This window comes from Terrapene carolina, unplaced genomic scaffold (assembly GCF_002925995.2).
Source record: "Terrapene carolina triunguis isolate 2854851 unplaced genomic scaffold, T_m_triunguis-2.0 Scaffold33891, whole genome shotgun sequence".
In the NCBI taxonomy this organism is placed as follows: Eukaryota; Metazoa; Chordata; order Testudines; family Emydidae; genus Terrapene; species Terrapene triunguis.
Genome location: NW_020698242.1, coordinates 11322907 through 11340826, shown reverse-complemented (window position 1 = coordinate 11340826; position 17920 = coordinate 11322907). Strand labels below are relative to the sequence as shown.

General features: G+C 48.7%; 1 protein-coding gene across 1 annotated transcript in view; it reads left to right on the top strand.

Annotated features, from left to right (window-relative positions):
• Window positions 1-17618, top strand: part of LOC113409575 (large neutral amino acids transporter small subunit 1) — a 58868-nt gene extending 41250 nt beyond the window's left edge. Inside the window, exons 3-10 of the mRNA XM_026663664.1 lie at window positions 5177-5282; window positions 6387-6431; window positions 7962-8085; window positions 8956-9059; window positions 10441-10537; window positions 12016-12165; window positions 14285-14462; window positions 17295-17618. Of these exons, the coding sequence (XP_026519449.1) occupies window positions 5177-5282; window positions 6387-6431; window positions 7962-8085; window positions 8956-9059; window positions 10441-10537; window positions 12016-12165; window positions 14285-14462; window positions 17295-17350 (860 nt within the window). The 3' untranslated portion in view covers window positions 17351-17618. The remainder of the gene's footprint in view (window positions 1-5176; window positions 5283-6386; window positions 6432-7961; window positions 8086-8955; window positions 9060-10440; window positions 10538-12015; window positions 12166-14284; window positions 14463-17294) is intronic.
• Window positions 17619-17920: the final 302 nt, after the last annotated feature.

Sequence of the window (17920 nt, the reverse complement as noted above, 5' to 3'; positions counted from 1 at the left end):
CCCAGGCCACGCCGATCGGCAGGCGCCGTGAATGGAACCCAGGAGCCCCGATTCACAAGCGGCGAGGCGGCTCTGCCGCTTGCTGAAATCCCCAGCGCATGCCTTCCTAGCCAGAAGCGGAGTCTCTCAAGCTGGGTTGCCCCTCAGGAGAAGAGATGAGGATCCGTCCCTTGCAGCGGTCATACAAACAGCAGGCAAGGCTGGACGTACGGCAGCAGCACTAGAAATAGGCCGATTGTAGAAATGAGAAGGTGGCAACACCTGTGTGGGTCCGAGCTAAACCATTGCCTTGCGGGAGGGGCGGTATAGAATGGCTTTCCCCACAATAGGCCCACTAGTGCTTCAGCCCGTCTTGTTTTAAATGACGCAGTTGATAGGGCTCCCACCACTGCCCCAACTGAGTAGCTCTCGTCACTGGGAGCTTTCCCTACCGTCCAGCGTCTGTTTCCCTTTGCTCGGTTTCGTTACAGAGCTAGAGCCACTTGGGAAACTCTGCGTCGCTCCCCTTTGCTCTTTGACTTAGATGGCTGCGTTCCCCTCTCGTTGCCATTTCGCCCAGCTACTCATGTTTAATTACAATGAATTGCCTCACCTCAATAGAAGAGCCTGCATTATTACATCGGGAATGGACGTGACCCGATACGAAACGAGGGCTTTCAAAGAAAAGGTCTGAACTTGCAGCACATGGCATGAAAATTCCTTCTGCACGAAGGCCCCGGGTGGCAGAGAGGTTACAGGTACAATTACAGGCGTCTTGTCGGCTGGCAAGAGCTGCAAATAGGGATTGTGTCGGAACTCGTTACCTTAATGTGGTTAATTTGCGAGCAGAGTGTAATTGTACAACCCATTTAAACCAGGGTGCAGGGTGAAGCGAGGATGTTGTCTCTATAGCACTTATTGCTATGAGGTGAGGCCAGTGTTCTGAACGGACAGTATTTAGAGTAGGGGGTATCAACTGGAGGGAAGGGCAGGTGGGTATAAACGGAGCAGTGCAGCCAGTGTTCTACACCTATATAGTAACATCCTGCTCCGTGGGAGTATTGGACGCCATTGAGCATGTGTGTGAGCTGCGAACAGGTACCTTTGCACAGCTTCCAGAGCGCATGCAGCAGCTTTAACTGTGAGCCGTGCAGTAAGAGGGTGGGAGATGCTATGCTTGTCTGTGTCAAACAGAATTCCCTGAATCTCCAGCTTAAATGCCGGGCCCTTTTCAGCGAGCGTTGTTCATGAGACGGGTGGATGAAGTCAGACAGGCTCATCAGTGAGACTTCTAGGGCTTGGCCCATGGGGGAGAAATAACTTGCAGACCTTTCTGGACTGACTGCTGGGGTGTGACCTTTATTGTGCCACAACATGTAACACGTTGGCTGCCACCTCTGTATAAATATGGCTTACGGGTGCCGTTAAGCATGTCCCTAGGGATGTGCCGTTGCTGCCTGATATGGGGAGATGGAGCTTTGGTGCAGGGTGGGAAGAAGATGTCTGCTCTGGCGGGATGTGCCCTCCAGAACACGTTTGCTAATGAATGGGAAGGTGGACTCTGTCATTAAGCCACTATGGGCACGTCTACGCAGTCCGTGGAATCAAGCCTTCCAGCCCAGGTCAACAGACTTGGGCTCATGCTACCGCACTAAACATAACTGTGTAGACCAGTGGTGGGCAACCTGCAGCCCGTGGGCCGCATACGGCCCATCAGGGTAATCTGGTTGCAGGCCGCGAGACATTTTGCTGATGTTGACTGTCTGCAGGCACGACCCCCTGCAGCTCCCAGTGGCCGCGGCTCGCCATTCCCGGCCAATGGGAGCTGCGGGAAGCGGTGGCCAGCACGTCCTTGTGGCCCGCAATCAGGTCCTCATAAACAAAATGTCTCGCGGCCCGCAATCAGATTACCCTGATGGGCCGCGTGCGGGCCACAGGTTGCCCACCACTGGTGTAGACGGCGCTTTGTAGTTGTGGCTCAGCCTTGAGCTTGGGCTCTGAAGCCCACCCAGCTCCGTAGGCTTCCGAGCCTGAGCTCCAGTCCATGCCGCAATGTCTACACAGCTATTGTTTGACTGCATCCCTGCTGACTAGCAGCTCGGTGCCGCAAAGGCATGGGCTAGGTAGATGCTTTGGCAAGTGCAGGTTTGTGTGTAACACACACACACACACACACACACACACACTAATTAAACGTTATGCTTTATTGTTCCTGTTGTGCTTAAACACTGCTTCTGTAGCACATATTCTGTGGCAAATTTCACTTCTGTTTGATCATGTGCCCTGAAGGGGCAGCCAGACTCCTTGACACCAAGCCAAGGCGTCTGTGAAGCGCAGCACGGCACCGAATCCGGATTAGAACTAAACAAACCCTCTTTGCACAGAAGCTGTAGAGTTCCCAGCTGGGGGATATTTCCTGCATTGGCGAGCACGGATTTCTGGCTGGCGACTCGGGGATGCTGTGCTCCTGGCTTGAGAGTTGCAGCTCTGCTTGGCCTTGGTAACAGACGGTTACTGTGTGCTGCAGCCAGGGGAAAGGCAGAGCGAGATCTATGGACTGTTGGGGGAAAAAAAGAAGTGCTAGAGCCCTGGACAATCTGTTACCACTATAACAGTCCTTCAGTGGTAATCACCCCAGCGTCCTTGGCAAGGTTCTGGGGTAAAGAAACACACACTTGAGTAGGTTGCAGTGTAGCCTGATCTATCGATTTATGTATTAATTCTGTTAATTGCTTAAGAATTTCCAGTTATCACTTTGAGGGTTGACAAGTTCTCATCCCGAGATCAGGCCCAGGATTATTTGATTTCTTTCATGCTTAGAGATCTCGTTGTTCTGTGTACTCACACCATGCAAGCAACCACGCGCCTTACAAAAGGAGGAATCTGCTTGGCTGGTGGCAATTCTGAATTGCGTGGGTATCTGATAGAGAGCCACTTGTCTCTAGCTTCCTTAGCCAAGTCTGACTCCCTCCTGTGAGTCAGAGGAACATGGAATGGTAAGGATAGCATGCAGGAGGTGTCTGATCAGAACACGGGCCTCAGCAGGAGCAGACTTAGGTAGCACAGGCCATCACATGGGGAATGGAGGGGACCACTTGCTGCTGGCAGTAGGGGCCTGCTAAAGGCTTAATTGGTTTAAACCAACTGACGGGGAAGGAGCAGTGGCAGCTGGGCAGAGAGACAGTGAAGAGGAGACAATGTGGGATGGAAGGCATGGGTCAGGTGGAAGGGATGAGTATCAAAACAGGCCATTGAGGTGGGTAACTCCCATTGGCTCCTACTTAGAGCCTGCCCCAGCAAACTAGCTCTGACTCATCATATTGCAGGGGAAAGCTGCCCCTTTCTCACTGATAGAAAGTGTTACTGGATCAAAATGTGCGTGATTCTAGCAGTCTCCTTGTCACCCAGCTTTATTTTGTGTGTTCCTTTTCTGGCCCGCCTGGGTAAACGTGATGCTGCTGAAAGCCCTGTGGTGCGGGGGAGCTGAAATTTTGCAGCGCAAGGAAAAAGTGGTGCCTTGGCTTTTAATACCCCTGTTCTTCCTTCTCTGATATGAATCTGTGGAATGTAGCCTTCCAAAGGGTTAACCTCCAGCCAGCGCTGCTGATTGCCATGTGATAACAGTTGCCTGTGTGATTAGAGCAGATCCCTGCTGTAAGAGGAATCACATGGGAGGCAACCCTGCTGGTCAGATGCTAACGTGCCTCACCAAATCCTGTGCTGCTCCCCTGTCTTCCTCCCTCACAAAGGAGAGCACTTGTTTCATTGAAGGAGAGGCCCCACCCCAGGCCTGGATTTAGGCTCCAGATCAAACAGCATGAAACAAAGCAACCGCAGAGAGATTTAAAGCAAAACAAATAACCCCTGCGGGTGTGCTGGAAGGGCTTTCAGTAAATTTACAATCAAATCCTCTTTTTATGGCTTTTTAATTCAATCGCGGATAAATAACAGGAACTTCTGATATTTAGACCCTCAGGTAGCTGACTTCCCTTCCCACAATTCAAAAGGGATACCATAACATGCTGCTTTATTGGGTCACCGATGGTCTTTATCGAGAAAAAGCAGCCTTTGGTGGAAGGACGATATAATAGCAAAGTCTTTTAAGCATCTTTCAGCCAGAAAGATCCCAAAGCATTTTGCAAGCTGCATAATGCAGGAATCATTCCACCCACTGCTAAAATGCAGCTAGCGCTGGGGTGGAAGGAGCAGCTGTTTAACAGTCACCCAGCAATGCTGCACAACCATTTAGGACAGGGAATAAGAGAGGATCCCCTATTCGGTTGAAACAGCTGGGGAGCTTTAGGGAGGCAGGATAGAATTGTTCCACTTGGAATTTAGTCAATGGCATCAAGGCCCCAAACTCTGTTATTGGCACATAAAGTGTCTTAGGGCAGGTCTGCAGTACCGCTTAAATCAATCTAATTTACGTCACTCAGAGCTGTGAAAAAGACGCCTCCGAGTGACGCAAGTTACAGCAACCTATGTCTGGCCACACGGGCACTATGTTGGCGGGAGATGCTCTCCCGTCAGCATAGAGCGTATCTACCAGACGCGCTACAGCGGCTGTAGCGCTTGTAGTGTAGACCAAGTTCCAGCAGTGGTGAGTCCAGGAGAAACAGCATGTGGGCTTTGGTGCTGGGGATTAGGTGCTCAGAGGTGCCCTTAGGAGAGCTGGCTGCTTTCATGGGGCTTTCATCTCCTGATTTCCGCTTGCTAACTTGCATGAAAAGAAGCTAAAAATACATTAGCTCCCTCATGTTACTTTCCCATGTAAGCAGTCGTCGCCGTTGTCAGATGGGATGCTATGCAACGGTGAACGGGAGGGGAGGTGTCTAGGAGGCATTATCTGTCAGCCTGATCCACGCTGTGGGAAAGTTTGAGAACTCTTGCTGTAGTTAGTTGTTAATTTCACGTATCCTAGTTTTACTGAAGTGGAACCACACAGTGTGAAACTGGAGTAACGCAGTAGGAGATGAGCCCAATAGAAACCTGTCTACACCTTCTCTAACAGAAACGCAACCTGCTTTGCATCAACAAAACTAGTGCCCTATCGGCAGATTTTGTCCCAGGGTGTTGCCAGACCATTTCCCTGCCTATCTCCTGTCTGTGTCAACCTGCAAAGATCTCTGGGATTCAGCCTTTGCCTACTTCTCACATCTTAATGTTCTGTCCTTGTTTGTTTTTTGTCTCGATGTAGGTGATGTGTCAAACCTGAGTCCTGAACACTCCTTCGAAGGCACAAATGTCGATGTGGGGAACATTGTTCTGGCTTTGTATAGTGGTCTCTTTGCCTATGGAGGCTGGTAAGATGCTGGCATATTACTCATTGCAGTGACAGTGTAGTTTAGTTCTTTGTCTTCAGCTCTTTGAGAGAGTTGGCAGGGAGGGCATGGCCCAGAACTTCTAGTCTAGCTCTACTCGTCACCAAGGTAACAGTGCAATCGCTTAATTTTTGTCTAGTGTTATTCATGCTCAATCCTTACAGCCCCTCCCCAGTCCCTATGTGCAAGTACAAGCAAGTGGTGTCAGTTGCAGTATTTAAAACAGGGAGCAAATATAGGGGCAACCTGGTAAAATGCCCAGGTTGTATGGTGAGCGAACTCAGGGAAACCAAGAGACACTAAATAAGGTGGGATTGTCTGACTGGGCCAGAATCGTCACAGACGGAGAAGGATATTTGAAGCATCAGGGGACAATTAGGTGCAGCAAGATCGCAAGGCTATTCCAGCTAACCAAGGCAGCATGGGAGAAAGGATTCATCGCATGCTCTGGGCTTGAGAAGGCTCCAGCCCTCGTTTTGGGCAGGAACTCAGAGGTAATATGCCTTATATGGGCCATTGGTTCAGACTGACTGGATTTTGGTAAGCCAGTGCCCGTGGCTTGTGTAGGAGCAAAGGTCAAAGTAGAGGTTGTGGGCCCTGCAGCGGTGACCAGCAGCTGTCAGTCCTGACACATCAGTCTGCCAATTGACAACTCCAAGCCAAAGCTCCTACAGGTTTCTTCATTAATCCCTTCACACTCTCACATGTGCGCCCAGAAACCCGGGCTCTCTTTATTTGCAATAAAAATAGAGGCAGATTGTGGCCCTCCTCTGGCAATACCGAGGCGCTGCTAGCTGACCATAAGCCTCGGCATGCAGTGATCCATCTTATTCCAAGCAAGCTGGCTGCATTGCGTGCTGAGACCTGCAGAGAACACCTTTGTTCGAAGGTTTTATAGGTAGCCTCAGCGCTCGTGCCATAGATTTGAGACACACGGCCACCCGTGGTTTTGCAGAGCATGCTTTGGTTTATCTGTCTCTAGTGGGGCTTGCGTATGCATGTTGAGGTTAGGGTTAGGCTGTTGGATTCTTTTTCTAACTTCATTGATCTCTGTAACCAGAATGACCATTATCTTTTAAATTGCAGGAATTACTTGAATTTTGTCACTGAGGAGATGATAAACCCCTACAGGTATGTGCACCACATGGCGAGCTCTTGGCTAGAGAGGGAAACTCACCAGCTGTTCTCCCTCTAAATGCCACTTCCATCCGTTAACGCAAAGCCACCCTTTGTGTGTAGCAAGTGTTGTCACTAGGCATCCCAGGGAATGTAAAACAAGCTCTCGTTTTGGGGGCAAACAAAACCTCTGCTGTGGGCAATGCATGCTAGATAATGAGCATGCTCTTCGTTAGTACAGGATGCGGTTTCTGCAGGGAGGGGGAAAAGAAAATCTCTGTCTAATAGAAGCCCTTGTTAAATCACCTTCCCTCTCTGGTCTCATTTGAAAGTCCCATTTCCTTGGCCTGGCTCAGCAGCTGCTCCTTCACAGTTGTGACTTGCTGGCAGAAAGGGGGTTTTCTTTGCCTTTGTTGCTTTATTGCAATTTCATAACCCTACCTAATACATATTTTCACCAAAATGCCAGAGGGCTTGCCAGGCCGTAGTTTTACTGTTTGCCACGCATGCTTGACCTCTGCATTTTTTTCCTCCCAAGGCATGGGGCCTTTCTGTCCGTTGCATGTCTATGTCAGGGTTATATGAGGGGATCTGGTAACATGGGACTGATCTTGCCAGAGCAGAACATCTCTGGCAAATCCCTGATGCCTGCAAGAGAGGTGCAAACCATGTGTGATTGCCAGCGGCACCACTGGCTGCACTTTAGGTCAATTCCTGACCCCTGTGGTGATCAGTTGTGCTGCGAAGCATGAGATTCGTTTACCCTTTCCTTGACATGTGTAATTACACGTTTTTGTGGACTGTAATTGTCCACCCCCTTTCCGAATGCAGCCACTCTGTTGACTCCCTGACCTCCTGCAGCTTTGAGCTCTACAGGCAGATTGTCTGCTGCATTAAGAAGGATTTCCTTTTGAAATTAGTTTGCGTAAACTAAGTTAGCCTATCAGGAAGGGCAAATCTGCCTTCACACCAGCTTCTCTTTGAGGATTTGTTTAGGTTACAGCTGCGTATGATTCCCATGGGCTGCAGGGGCCCAGCCAGCTTTCTGGTGACTGCCAGCTACAGCCTGACCTTCCCGTCTCCTTTGTAGACAGCCACAAGCACAAGTGTTTATCCTCTGGCCAGCTGACTACTGTGAATGTTCTGACACTGGTATCTGGCAGGAGGCCCCTGGGAGCTCTTTAAATGAAAGTCTGTGCCTTGAACCCGAGCACCATTTGCTCTGCCAGAGTCCACTCACAACCTGTCTTCTCCCCAAGAGTCCATCTCCCTCTGCCTCCCAGCCACCATGCTGGGCTACTTTTATTTTTGGAATTTTCTCCCCAACTTCTCCAAGGAGGATGAAGGCCAGATTGGACCTTCTGCAAGACCAAGGAAAAGCAGAATAAATTGGGCAGTCTTTAAACCAGTGCAAAAACCTATTCAGAAAGGCTGGTCTTTGCATCAGCAGCATCTCTCCCTAGCATGCTGCCTCTTGAATTATGTCTCCGACTGATCTTCAGAGCCCCAGATCCTAATATGTTATGATTTCCCTCTTCCTCCCAGAAACCTGCCTCTAGCCATCATCATTTCACTGCCCGTAGTCACCTTAGTTTACGTGTTGACGAACTTGGCTTACTTCACTACCCTGTCAACAGAACAAATGCTGTCGTCTGAAGCCGTGGCCGTGGTAAGATGAGTCACATCAAAAACGCTCTTATCTATTTCTCTCTGCTGCCTGAATCCCTTGTGCTATCTCTAGTTGGATCTCCCCATTCATTCAACACTTATCCTGGCTGCTTACAAGAAGCTGGTGTTTGACAGGAGATGAGAGGTGGGGAAGGGTTGTCCCCACATGACACTGAGCTGGATTAATCAGAGCGATAAGCAAGGGTGGAGGAGGGAAATAAATGGCATTGTTGTTCATAAATAACCCTAGCTGCCGACTACCAGCCATGTAACTGTCTGATCAGTTACCAGAGTGTGACAAAAGGTCACTCCATCAATACTGAACTGGTGCTGTGCTGCTAGAGATACCAGCTCTGGTTGCATTACTCCAGTTTTATTCTGAAGTGACTCCACTGAAATAGCGGAATTGCACTGGCATAAAATTGGAGCAATACTGGGATGAATCCGACTAAGATGTAAAACTGAGACTCATTGAAGAGCCCATGGCACTTCCTGCCAAAACAGGGGTGTCTGCTCCAGTGTCCTGGACTAAATTGACGTTTTGCATATCTGAATCCTCCTGGCGTTGCAGTTGGATCCAGTATTTTCCTAGACTTTCTGTCCTAAACCATTGTGTGGTATTGCTGAAGCTGTTCTAATGGATGTCATGTTCTGCCCCAGAGATGGCTGCATGTCAGGGAAGTGCCTTCTGTCAATCGTGTAATTCTGTAAAATGCTTTGGGCGTGGGAAAAAGGCAGTATGAAAAATCTTCAGTAGTTTGTGTGTGTAGAGCCAACATGAATGGGGCGTTGTATATGTTAAAAACTTGTCTGGGTAAATAGATACGAGTCCCTGTCGGCAAGTTGCTGACAGAATGTTGCTTCCTTCTAGGACTTTGGGAACTATCACCTTGGCATGATGTCTTGGATCATACCCATCTTTGTTGGCTTATCGTGTTTTGGGTCTGTCAATGGATCCCTCTTCACTTCTTCTCGGTATGTTTTTTGCTCAGTACTGCAGGTCCCATTTACAGGCACCATGCCTAACCTGTCTTTGTTTGGAGCAGTCCTCACAGGAACGGGGTCTCTGAGGTTCTGCCACTGGACAGATGCAGAGAGGGAAGGGGCAGTGCACTATGTAAGGAGTGAGAGTGGTCATTTTTTTGAAAGGCCTTAAATCAGTGATACTCAGACCTCAGTGCCTGAGGAACCAAATTAGCGATCGACATTATCCCAAAGAGCCACAGTCGTGTGAATTCAGTGTTTCATTTAAAATATATAATATATCTACGCTTCTGTGATGACAGCTCCAAATGAAGACAGGTTAGTTACCGTGCCTGTAAATAAATATATATATAATTCTCACAGCAAAATGACTGACCAAGTATTTTATCAGCTATAGTTGGTTAATAACACAGTAAAAGCATCCTGATTGGTTAATAACTTAGATTGGTTAACTTAGATCACACAGTGTTCAAATATCATGTGCTGCAGAGGGCTTTAGGAGACACATTAAAGAGCCACTTGGAGCTCGTGAGCAGAGTATCATTGCCTTAAACAGTATCCAAAGGCCAAATCCTAAATCCTTGCGGAGACCTTAGTCTCACTGTCTTTGGGCAAAATCCTGTTGAAGTCATTGGGTGTCTTTGGCTGCAGACTAAATAAGTACTAGGGTGACCAGATGTCCCGATCTTATAGGGACAGTCGCGATATTCGGTGCCTATTACGTCCCACCCCATCCCGATTTTTTACACTTGCTGTCTGGTCACCCTAATAAATACAGACTTGGACTTTAACAGCAGTGCTCAAGAAAGCATTTTTAATGTAAACCCAGATGCTTATAAAGCCTCAAAAACAAAGACTGAGGGTTCCCCAAAAAGAAAAGAGAGGATGGCAATGGACTGACACCCGGGAGAGCTGGGTTCAGGTCTCGGCTCTGCCACAGACTCCCTGTGGGACCTGGAGTAAGGCACTTAATCGCTCTGGTTTGGTTTCCCATTTGTAAAATGTAGATAAGAAAACTTTCTTCCTCCCACCCTCTGCCTTCTCTGTGTAGAGGGCAAGCTGCATATGTGCAGAAGTCAGTATGTTGAGGCCCTGATCTCAACTGGTGCCACTCTAATGCAAATAATTAATAGCAGTGGTGGGGAGCATAAGTGGCACACAATTGCCACTTGGAATAGCAGTGCATCACTAGTGTGGCAATACCTACGTACTACAGGTTGGGTTCAGGGTGTCATTTCAGCCTGGCTCACTCCAAAATGCCTATGCTTCTGTCACGCTGTTGTACCTTGTTTTGTACTGAATGCAAACCTGAACTGAGTGAGTGACTCCCAAGCACTTGCGCCAGGTGGAGTAATTGCTCTGTTGCCCTCAGGCTGTTCTTCGTGGGATCCCGGGAGGGTCACCTGCCCTCTGTCCTGTCCATGATTCACCCCAAGCTTCTCACTCCGGTACCATCTCTCATCTTCACAGTAAGTGTCCTATGGGCTTTCAGATTAAGGTGGCACATGGCAGAGAGAACACAACCAATTGAGACGGTGGAGCAAGCCATGGTCCACCAATGCCTGCCCCTACTGGGGCTGCAGGAAAATGACTGTGGGATACTCCACTGAATCCAAACAAGCAATGTCAGTTTGTTGTCCCAGTGGAAGGTGAACCTCCTTCTCCTTTTGCCGATCCCCAAAGTGTCTGCCAGTATGCCATAGGGAGTAGTCCTCCCAGGCCCCACATGTCTTGCTAGGTTTAATCAAGTGCATGGGGTGAAGATGTCCTAGTGAGACAGCAGCACTACACAGGAAGCTGAAATGCCGGGCGACATTGATAAGGCTATATGCTGTTTCTTAGCATGTAAGTTAGTGTCAGCTGTTACCACTGTATCTTAAGTCACCGTTCTAGGAACATGGGGGAGGGGAGAAGTTTTGCAGCAGAGAATCCAGACTGCCACCAGCCCCAATAAACTGAAAAGTCATGGGTGGTCCATGGGGAAAATGTGCGTCACTTTGGTGCCACAATCTTTCTCTGGCTGATCTGCATTCTCCGGATGTTCCCTGACACTCTCAGAGCACCCACAGCTGTAGAACAGCGGCTGTAGTTAGTCTTTGCGGGCGAGAAGAACACGTCTCTGCACTTCAAAATAAAAACCTTTGGAAGGAAGTGTGGCGGGGTGAAAGAGGAAGTGAAGGGCAGATAGACTATCACCTGGTCACAGATTCAGTTAGCTTAGTGGAGATCCCTGCTGAATCATCCAGTCCATGTTTCAGCTCGATCCCACCTCATGCATCCGTGTAAGCCTGACTGCACTTCAAATTCTCTGTCTACAAGGGGAATAGCTGGGGGGAGGGGCAGGGGATGTCGTGATTGGGGGGCCCACACAGAGCGCATGCCAAGACGGAAAGAGCAGCGGGTGCTGCAGGACCCAATTTGGGGGCATTGGTACAGCTGTGGCAGGGATCAAGGACTGCAATAGCCCGGAGCCCTGCTGGTCGTGATGGAAATGCATTGGGTGAGCTGCATAGAGAGCACTCAGGCCGGGAATACAAGAGGTAGCACGTGTCAGAACGGAAGTGCGGGGAAATGTTCCATAGCACCTTCCTGTTCCTAATGTGACTGATTCTGTCCGACTCGTTCAGACCCTTGGTTTCCTGAGCACTAAGAAAATTCCCCTCCTTTTCATCCTCCAAAAACCCACCCTCCTTTTTCTCTCTGTGTGTTTATATGGCCCTCATCCCCATAGCATAGCCCTGGATTGCAAGTTTCACTTTGAAATAATTCCATGCAGTGATCAGACTTGGTTAAATTAGTAAAAATTAAGCCACCTCTTCTGCATATGCTTGGAAATCCTTCACTGTTCTTGGATGGTAGGCAATTGCTCTCAGACACTTGTCGTTAGTAGTGTATGGTGTTCTCCCCTGCCTGTCCCTTTGCTCATGGCTTCTGTTTCTGGCCGCAGTGCCTCATGACCCTGCTCTACGCCTTCTCCAATGACATCTTCTCCGTCATCAACTTCTTCAGCTTCTTCAACTGGCTCTGCGTGGCTCTGGCCATCGTCGGCATGATATGGCTCCGCTACAAGAAGCCGGAGCTGGAAAGGCCCATCAAGGTGAGGATGGTGTTGGTGGCGTAGTGGGGAGTCCTGCAGACACAGAGCTTCCCCCTCCGTGCTCAGGGTTCTGTGATGCTAGTGTGAAGGTGGCGGGATTGGAGGCTTTATGGCGGCACTTCCGGGAGAAGGGCAGTTCTTTTGTGTTCTAGGATGTGACTTCTGTATATAGAAATTTTCCCCCTCAGCAGTAAGGGTGAGAAAATCTGTGCAGGGAGGAGTGGAAAATGCAGCTGCTTTACTGTGCAGAGGTGCATCTTTAGAGCAAGCCAAGTTAGATGTGAACGAACAGAGGCCTGTGTGAAATGAGTGGCTGGTGTCAGACTGGTTCCTGGTAGGCGGGAATCCATGTTGCACAAAACTCCATCTCGGCTGATGCTCATTGACTCCCTCATCGGTATAGAGGCCCAGGGCTGAGACACCCGGGTCCTGGAAATTCCCTCCATGTCAGGGGTGAGGTACCTTGGCAGGGCAGCACACGGGAAAGCTCTCTGTGCTAAACCTGCTCAGGGGATTAGTAGTAAAGGACATCAGCCTGTGTGGTTCTCAATTGAATGCTCTGTACCAGCGTGAAATTGACTTAAAAATATTTGTTTAAGAAACAAACTACAGGGGAGAGAACTTTATTTGGATTGTCCTCGGCCGCCCTGGCAGGACATTGGGCCCATCTGGTTAGAGGCCAAGATCATGTCAATCACTGGAGTCGGTCAGCCGTTCTGAAAGGCATGCTATGCCGTCATCTTCCGAGCGCACTCAAATCCCCACCAAGCCACCGATGGCCAAAAAGCAACACACGTTACAGACCTTCCCAGATCAGTGCTCCCAAGATGGCTCTTAGCAAGCAGCTTCCCTGCTGAAAGCTGGGGTCTGCTCCCTTATTTTAAGAGTACTATGGTGTTCTAAAGCAACAACCTAAATCGCTACAGCTCACGTTAGTCATACTGCTGCGTTCGGGACTGTTAGTTGAGATACTCTATAGTTTTATATATAATGGATGGACTGAGCGTGGGACTGGGAGCCAAGAACTCCTTGGTTCCAGTTCCGGGTATGTCAGGGATTTGCTGTGTGGCCTTAGGTAAGTCACTTCGCCTCTCTGTGATGGAGCAGAGAAATGTCACACCAGCAGTAAAGGAGTGATGAGAGCCTGTGGGCCCTGCTAGCCCCATCCATCTGTACCTGCAGCCAGCTCCAGGACTGGAGGGGGAAGGAAAGGAGAGGCTGGCTCAGTTCAGGGCTGACTGGCGAAGAGGCAGGAGGTAGCTCTGCCTCTCTCTGGGAGGGGAGCATCACTACCAGTCTGATGGGACAGCCGCCAGGGAGCAGCACTGCGTCCCTGACCGAGACCGTTGAGAAGACTGATGAGCACCCAGCACTGAGTAAACTGTACTATTTGACTAGAAGGGCATTGTGAGACTAGGCCCCCTCCACACATACATCCGCCCACGCCCAGAGGGACATGAGGCCGTGGCAGGATGCCACTAATGGTCTGGGCGCTACTCCAGATGAGTCACTACAGACTGGAAAATAGGGGCCACGCCTCACACTGAAGGGACATCAGTAGGAAGTAGTCCAGAGCAGTGGACTTAGACTCTCTGCCAGAGGAACCTGCCAGTGTTGCTTCACACAGGGCCCTGGGCTGGGACCGGATGGAGAGGGCGGGCCTGGGTCCCTCTACCATATCCCCTTAAGGGCTGAGACTCAGATGTGAGTGAAGTCCAGAAAGTTCCTCATCTAAGGTTAGCAACCAGGCACCTCTGCCAGGGCCAAAAGGGGCCAAAAGTCAGGCATGCTTACCACTAGGCCGCCCAACCCTTCAAGTGCCCTATTTATGTCCTCTGTAAAACAGGGGTGATAATACTTCTGGCTCTCCAGGGCGTTGCCACGATTGATGGATGAAGAGCGTCCTATCTTCCCAAGGGAAACTAAAAATCCACAACCTCTCATTCACAGTGGTGAGCAGTCAGGGGTATCATCTGCAAAGGGTCTGTCTCAGAATCCAAACACTTCCCCTCCCAGGTCAAAACCAGGCACACACATTGCAGGGAGATAAACTTCAATTGCCTCTGTTTCAGATCCTCCTTAACTAACTCCCCACCCCTTTCTTGTCTCCTGTGTCCAGGTTAACCTCCTGCTGCCCATCTTCTTCATCCTGGCCTGCTTATTCCTGATCGTGGTCTCCTTCTGGATGACACCAGTGGAATGTGCTATCGGCTTTGCTATCATCCTCAGTGGGATCCCCGTTTACTTCTTTGGGGTTTGGTGGAAAAACAAACCCAAGTGGATCCTCCAAAGCATCTGTAAGTTATAGCTACAGCCATCAGCCTTTGCAGGGTGCACCTTTTGTCTTTGGCTCCATAGATAATGTTTCGCTTCTTACTAAGCATGCGAAGGCAGGTAGCATTGGCTGTAATTCGTATTGCAGAGGTCTACAATGGATTTTTAATGGGTTTCTGTTAAACAGTCCAACTGGTAATTGGTTGGTCAGCTTGTGGGCCAGGCACCCAGAATGATAGTCCACCTGTTGTAATGGCAAATCACAAATCAAACACATGAAACTTTCTCCCCCCCCCCTCCGCCCCCCAAACAGGGAAATGATGCGTTGGGACATAAAGCCCTAGCCAGCTGCTGAAGCTGCCTTTCTTATGCCCCCCGAAGAGCTGCGGTGTCCTAGCTTTATTAGCAGAGGAAAACCTCCTGCTGGGTGAGGTGGGAAGGGGGATGGAGAGACAGTGTAAAAATCTGAGTGCAGTGAGGCTAATTCTAAGGGAGGTGAGATCAGAATTAGCCCCCAACATGTTGTCTATTTCACATAGCCAATGGAGACCGGTCCTGGTGCATTCAGTGCCCTCCCTACCATCGGTGTAAGACAGCACAGCCAGGGAAGGGACAATATCCTGGTAGATTCTCTTGGGAGCTTTATTTGTCAGGTAGTCATGTAATATAGGTGTGTCTCCGCTGTCAATGTCTACACCACAGTGAGTGTTCAGGGATGGAAAGCTCTCTGCCTGGCACCACCTAATCTCTCTGTCTGAACAACTGATTCAAGAAAGTCAAGCTGTGTTGTCCAAGTAACTAAACTCCACCATCTGTCTGAGACTCTAATACAGCTGGCTGACCTAGCAAAGCAGACAAGCAGAAATGCCAAACCTTATCTCTGTGCTTTTTATTAACAAGAAAAGTGCTTTTTAACAGTGCTCAGGACTTCTTCTTTTTTTTTTTTAAATTCGAAGTATCAGGCTTAGTTCTTGGTAAAGCTGTTTCCACAGCGACTGAGTTGCAAATTAGCATATTAATTATGTGCCACCAGGACAGAGAATAGAGAAAATAGTCCAAGAGCACAAATTAAGAAATCTGACAAGTGTCTAATTAGGCACACATGAGCCTTATGCCCACATATGTATTAATACACTGTAGATAATCTGATCAGATCCAGCTCATCAGAATCCCTGTTAATTGTATCTGCCAAGATTGTCTCATGTGCAGAGAACACTCAGTGTGGTAGTGATGGCACAGAACCATTGAAACACACTTTTTAAAAAGACGCGGTCAAGGTAACTTATGATTTAAAAAAAATCTTGTAACTTATACCCCCCTCATAAATTTGCAGTTGAAATGTTTCCTAATTAAATTTCCTCCCCCCTCCGTTGTGCATGTGCCCCCCTCTTTTGTTGTTGCAAAGATGTGCATAAGCATTGGGCTGCACATTCTCATTTGCCCTTGTGTCGGTTGCTTGTGACAGTGCAACACTGCTGTGTCTTTAAGGAAAATGCATGTACAGGATCAGATATTCAGAACCGGGCAAGCAAAAATGCTGTCTCCCAACGTGTATGCACCATTACTGTGACTCCGCAGTAACTGCATGTACAGTTCTGAAATTTGGGCCTTAATTATTTGCACATGTTAAATGGCATGTGCACATATATACAGTAATAACTGACCATTCCCATGAGTGTGCAGTTAATAAGACTGGATTTAGAAATGTACATGAAGTCAATACACATACTCTGACACCGACATCGGATTAATTTTTACCCTTATTCTATGCACAAACTCTTGCTGTTACAGATGGAAGTTGTGGAGAAGGAGTGAGGCAGCATATAGCCTTGGTACAGTAACTCCTCACTTAATGTCGTCCTGGTTAACATTGTTTCGTTGTTACATTGCTGATCAACTAGAGAACATGCTTGTTTAAAGTTGCGCAGCGCTCCGTTATAACGCTGTTTGGCAGCCGCCTGCTTTGTCCACTGCTTGCAGAAAGAGCAGCCCGTTGGAGCTTGGAACCAGGGTGGACTGGCAGTCCTCCTATCAGCTCCACGTAGAGTGGGGTCAGCATACTTAAAGGAGCAATGCGTATCTCTCTCTCTCACACACGGTGTGTGTCTGTCTGTCTGTCTGTCTGTCTCTCACACACACACACACACACACGTAACAACAAGGAGTCTGGTGGCACCTTAAAGACTAACAGATTTATTTGGACATAAGCTTTCGGGGATAAAAAACCTCACTTCTTCAGATGCATGGAGTCACACACACGGTGTGTGTCTCTGTCTGTGTATGTGTGTGTGTCTCTCTCACACACGTGCGCGCGCACACACACACACACACACACACACACACAGTGTGTGTCTTTGTCTCTCTCTGCCATGCTGTGTTTCCTCCCTCCATTCGTGCTGCCTTGTAGAGTGTGAAGCTACATTAACAACAATGTGTTAACCCTTGAAGGCTCACTCAGCCGAGTGCTAGTTCATCATTTAGCAGTAAGGCATTCCCTGGGAAATAGCCCACCCTCTTCCACCCTCTGACTCCACCACCGCAACCAAACTTCACAATCATCATAGCTGTGTATAGTATTAAATTGTTTGTTTAAAACTTATACCATGTATAAGCTTAAAGTAGCATTTTTTTCAGGAACATAACTGCAACGTTAGGCAAGGAGTTACTGTATTTGATTTGCAATGAAGACCTATGTAGTATTTAGACAGACTCCTTTGAAAGAAAAAAGTGGGACAGCTGCCCTGTCAGGCCATTTGAGGCAGAGGATCATGAAACCAGCTACCAGCTCTCCAGGCTGAAATGAGTAAAACTTGCAGTCCGGTGCCTTTAACGCACTCTTGTTTCCTCCCATTCAGTTTCCGTGACAGTCCTGTGCCAGAAGCTGATGGAAGTGGTTCCTCAAGAGTCTTAAGGAAGAAAAGCAAAGACGTTCGGCTCGGGGAAACCCACAATATTATTTTAAAACAACGCAAAAGAAAATCTTTCTGATCCCTCATAAATCTAGATACCCTGAGCACCTTGGCAGAGCTGCTGCATCCCTAAGACTCCACTCCCTGGTGTGCCCTGCTTTCCCCTCCCTGGCCTCATCACCACCACCAAGCCAGGCAGCCGAGCAACACTTCGAAGAAGAGTTCTTGGGGTACGAATTTAGTCTAGGAAGAGGAGTTTCTACTGGTGTCCTCAAGAGGTTCCAGCACGTCTGGTTACCGGGAAACTGATCAGGCACTCTCTGTCTGTGTGTGTGATTGATGGCTGGACTTCAGTTCTGTTTGTGCTTATTTGTTGTCTTGTTTTAATTTAAGGTTAGCATTTAGTTTCTCCATCACAGCGGCTGCAGCTGAATCTGCTAAAGGAAACAGAAATTCCAAGGCAGTCAATGTTACACATGTGCCTGTGCAAGGGACGGGGATTTCACCCTGCCACAGGGCTGCAAAACAGTCCTCCAAGTCATTTTCTTTCAAATGCAACAAACCCAGCCAGC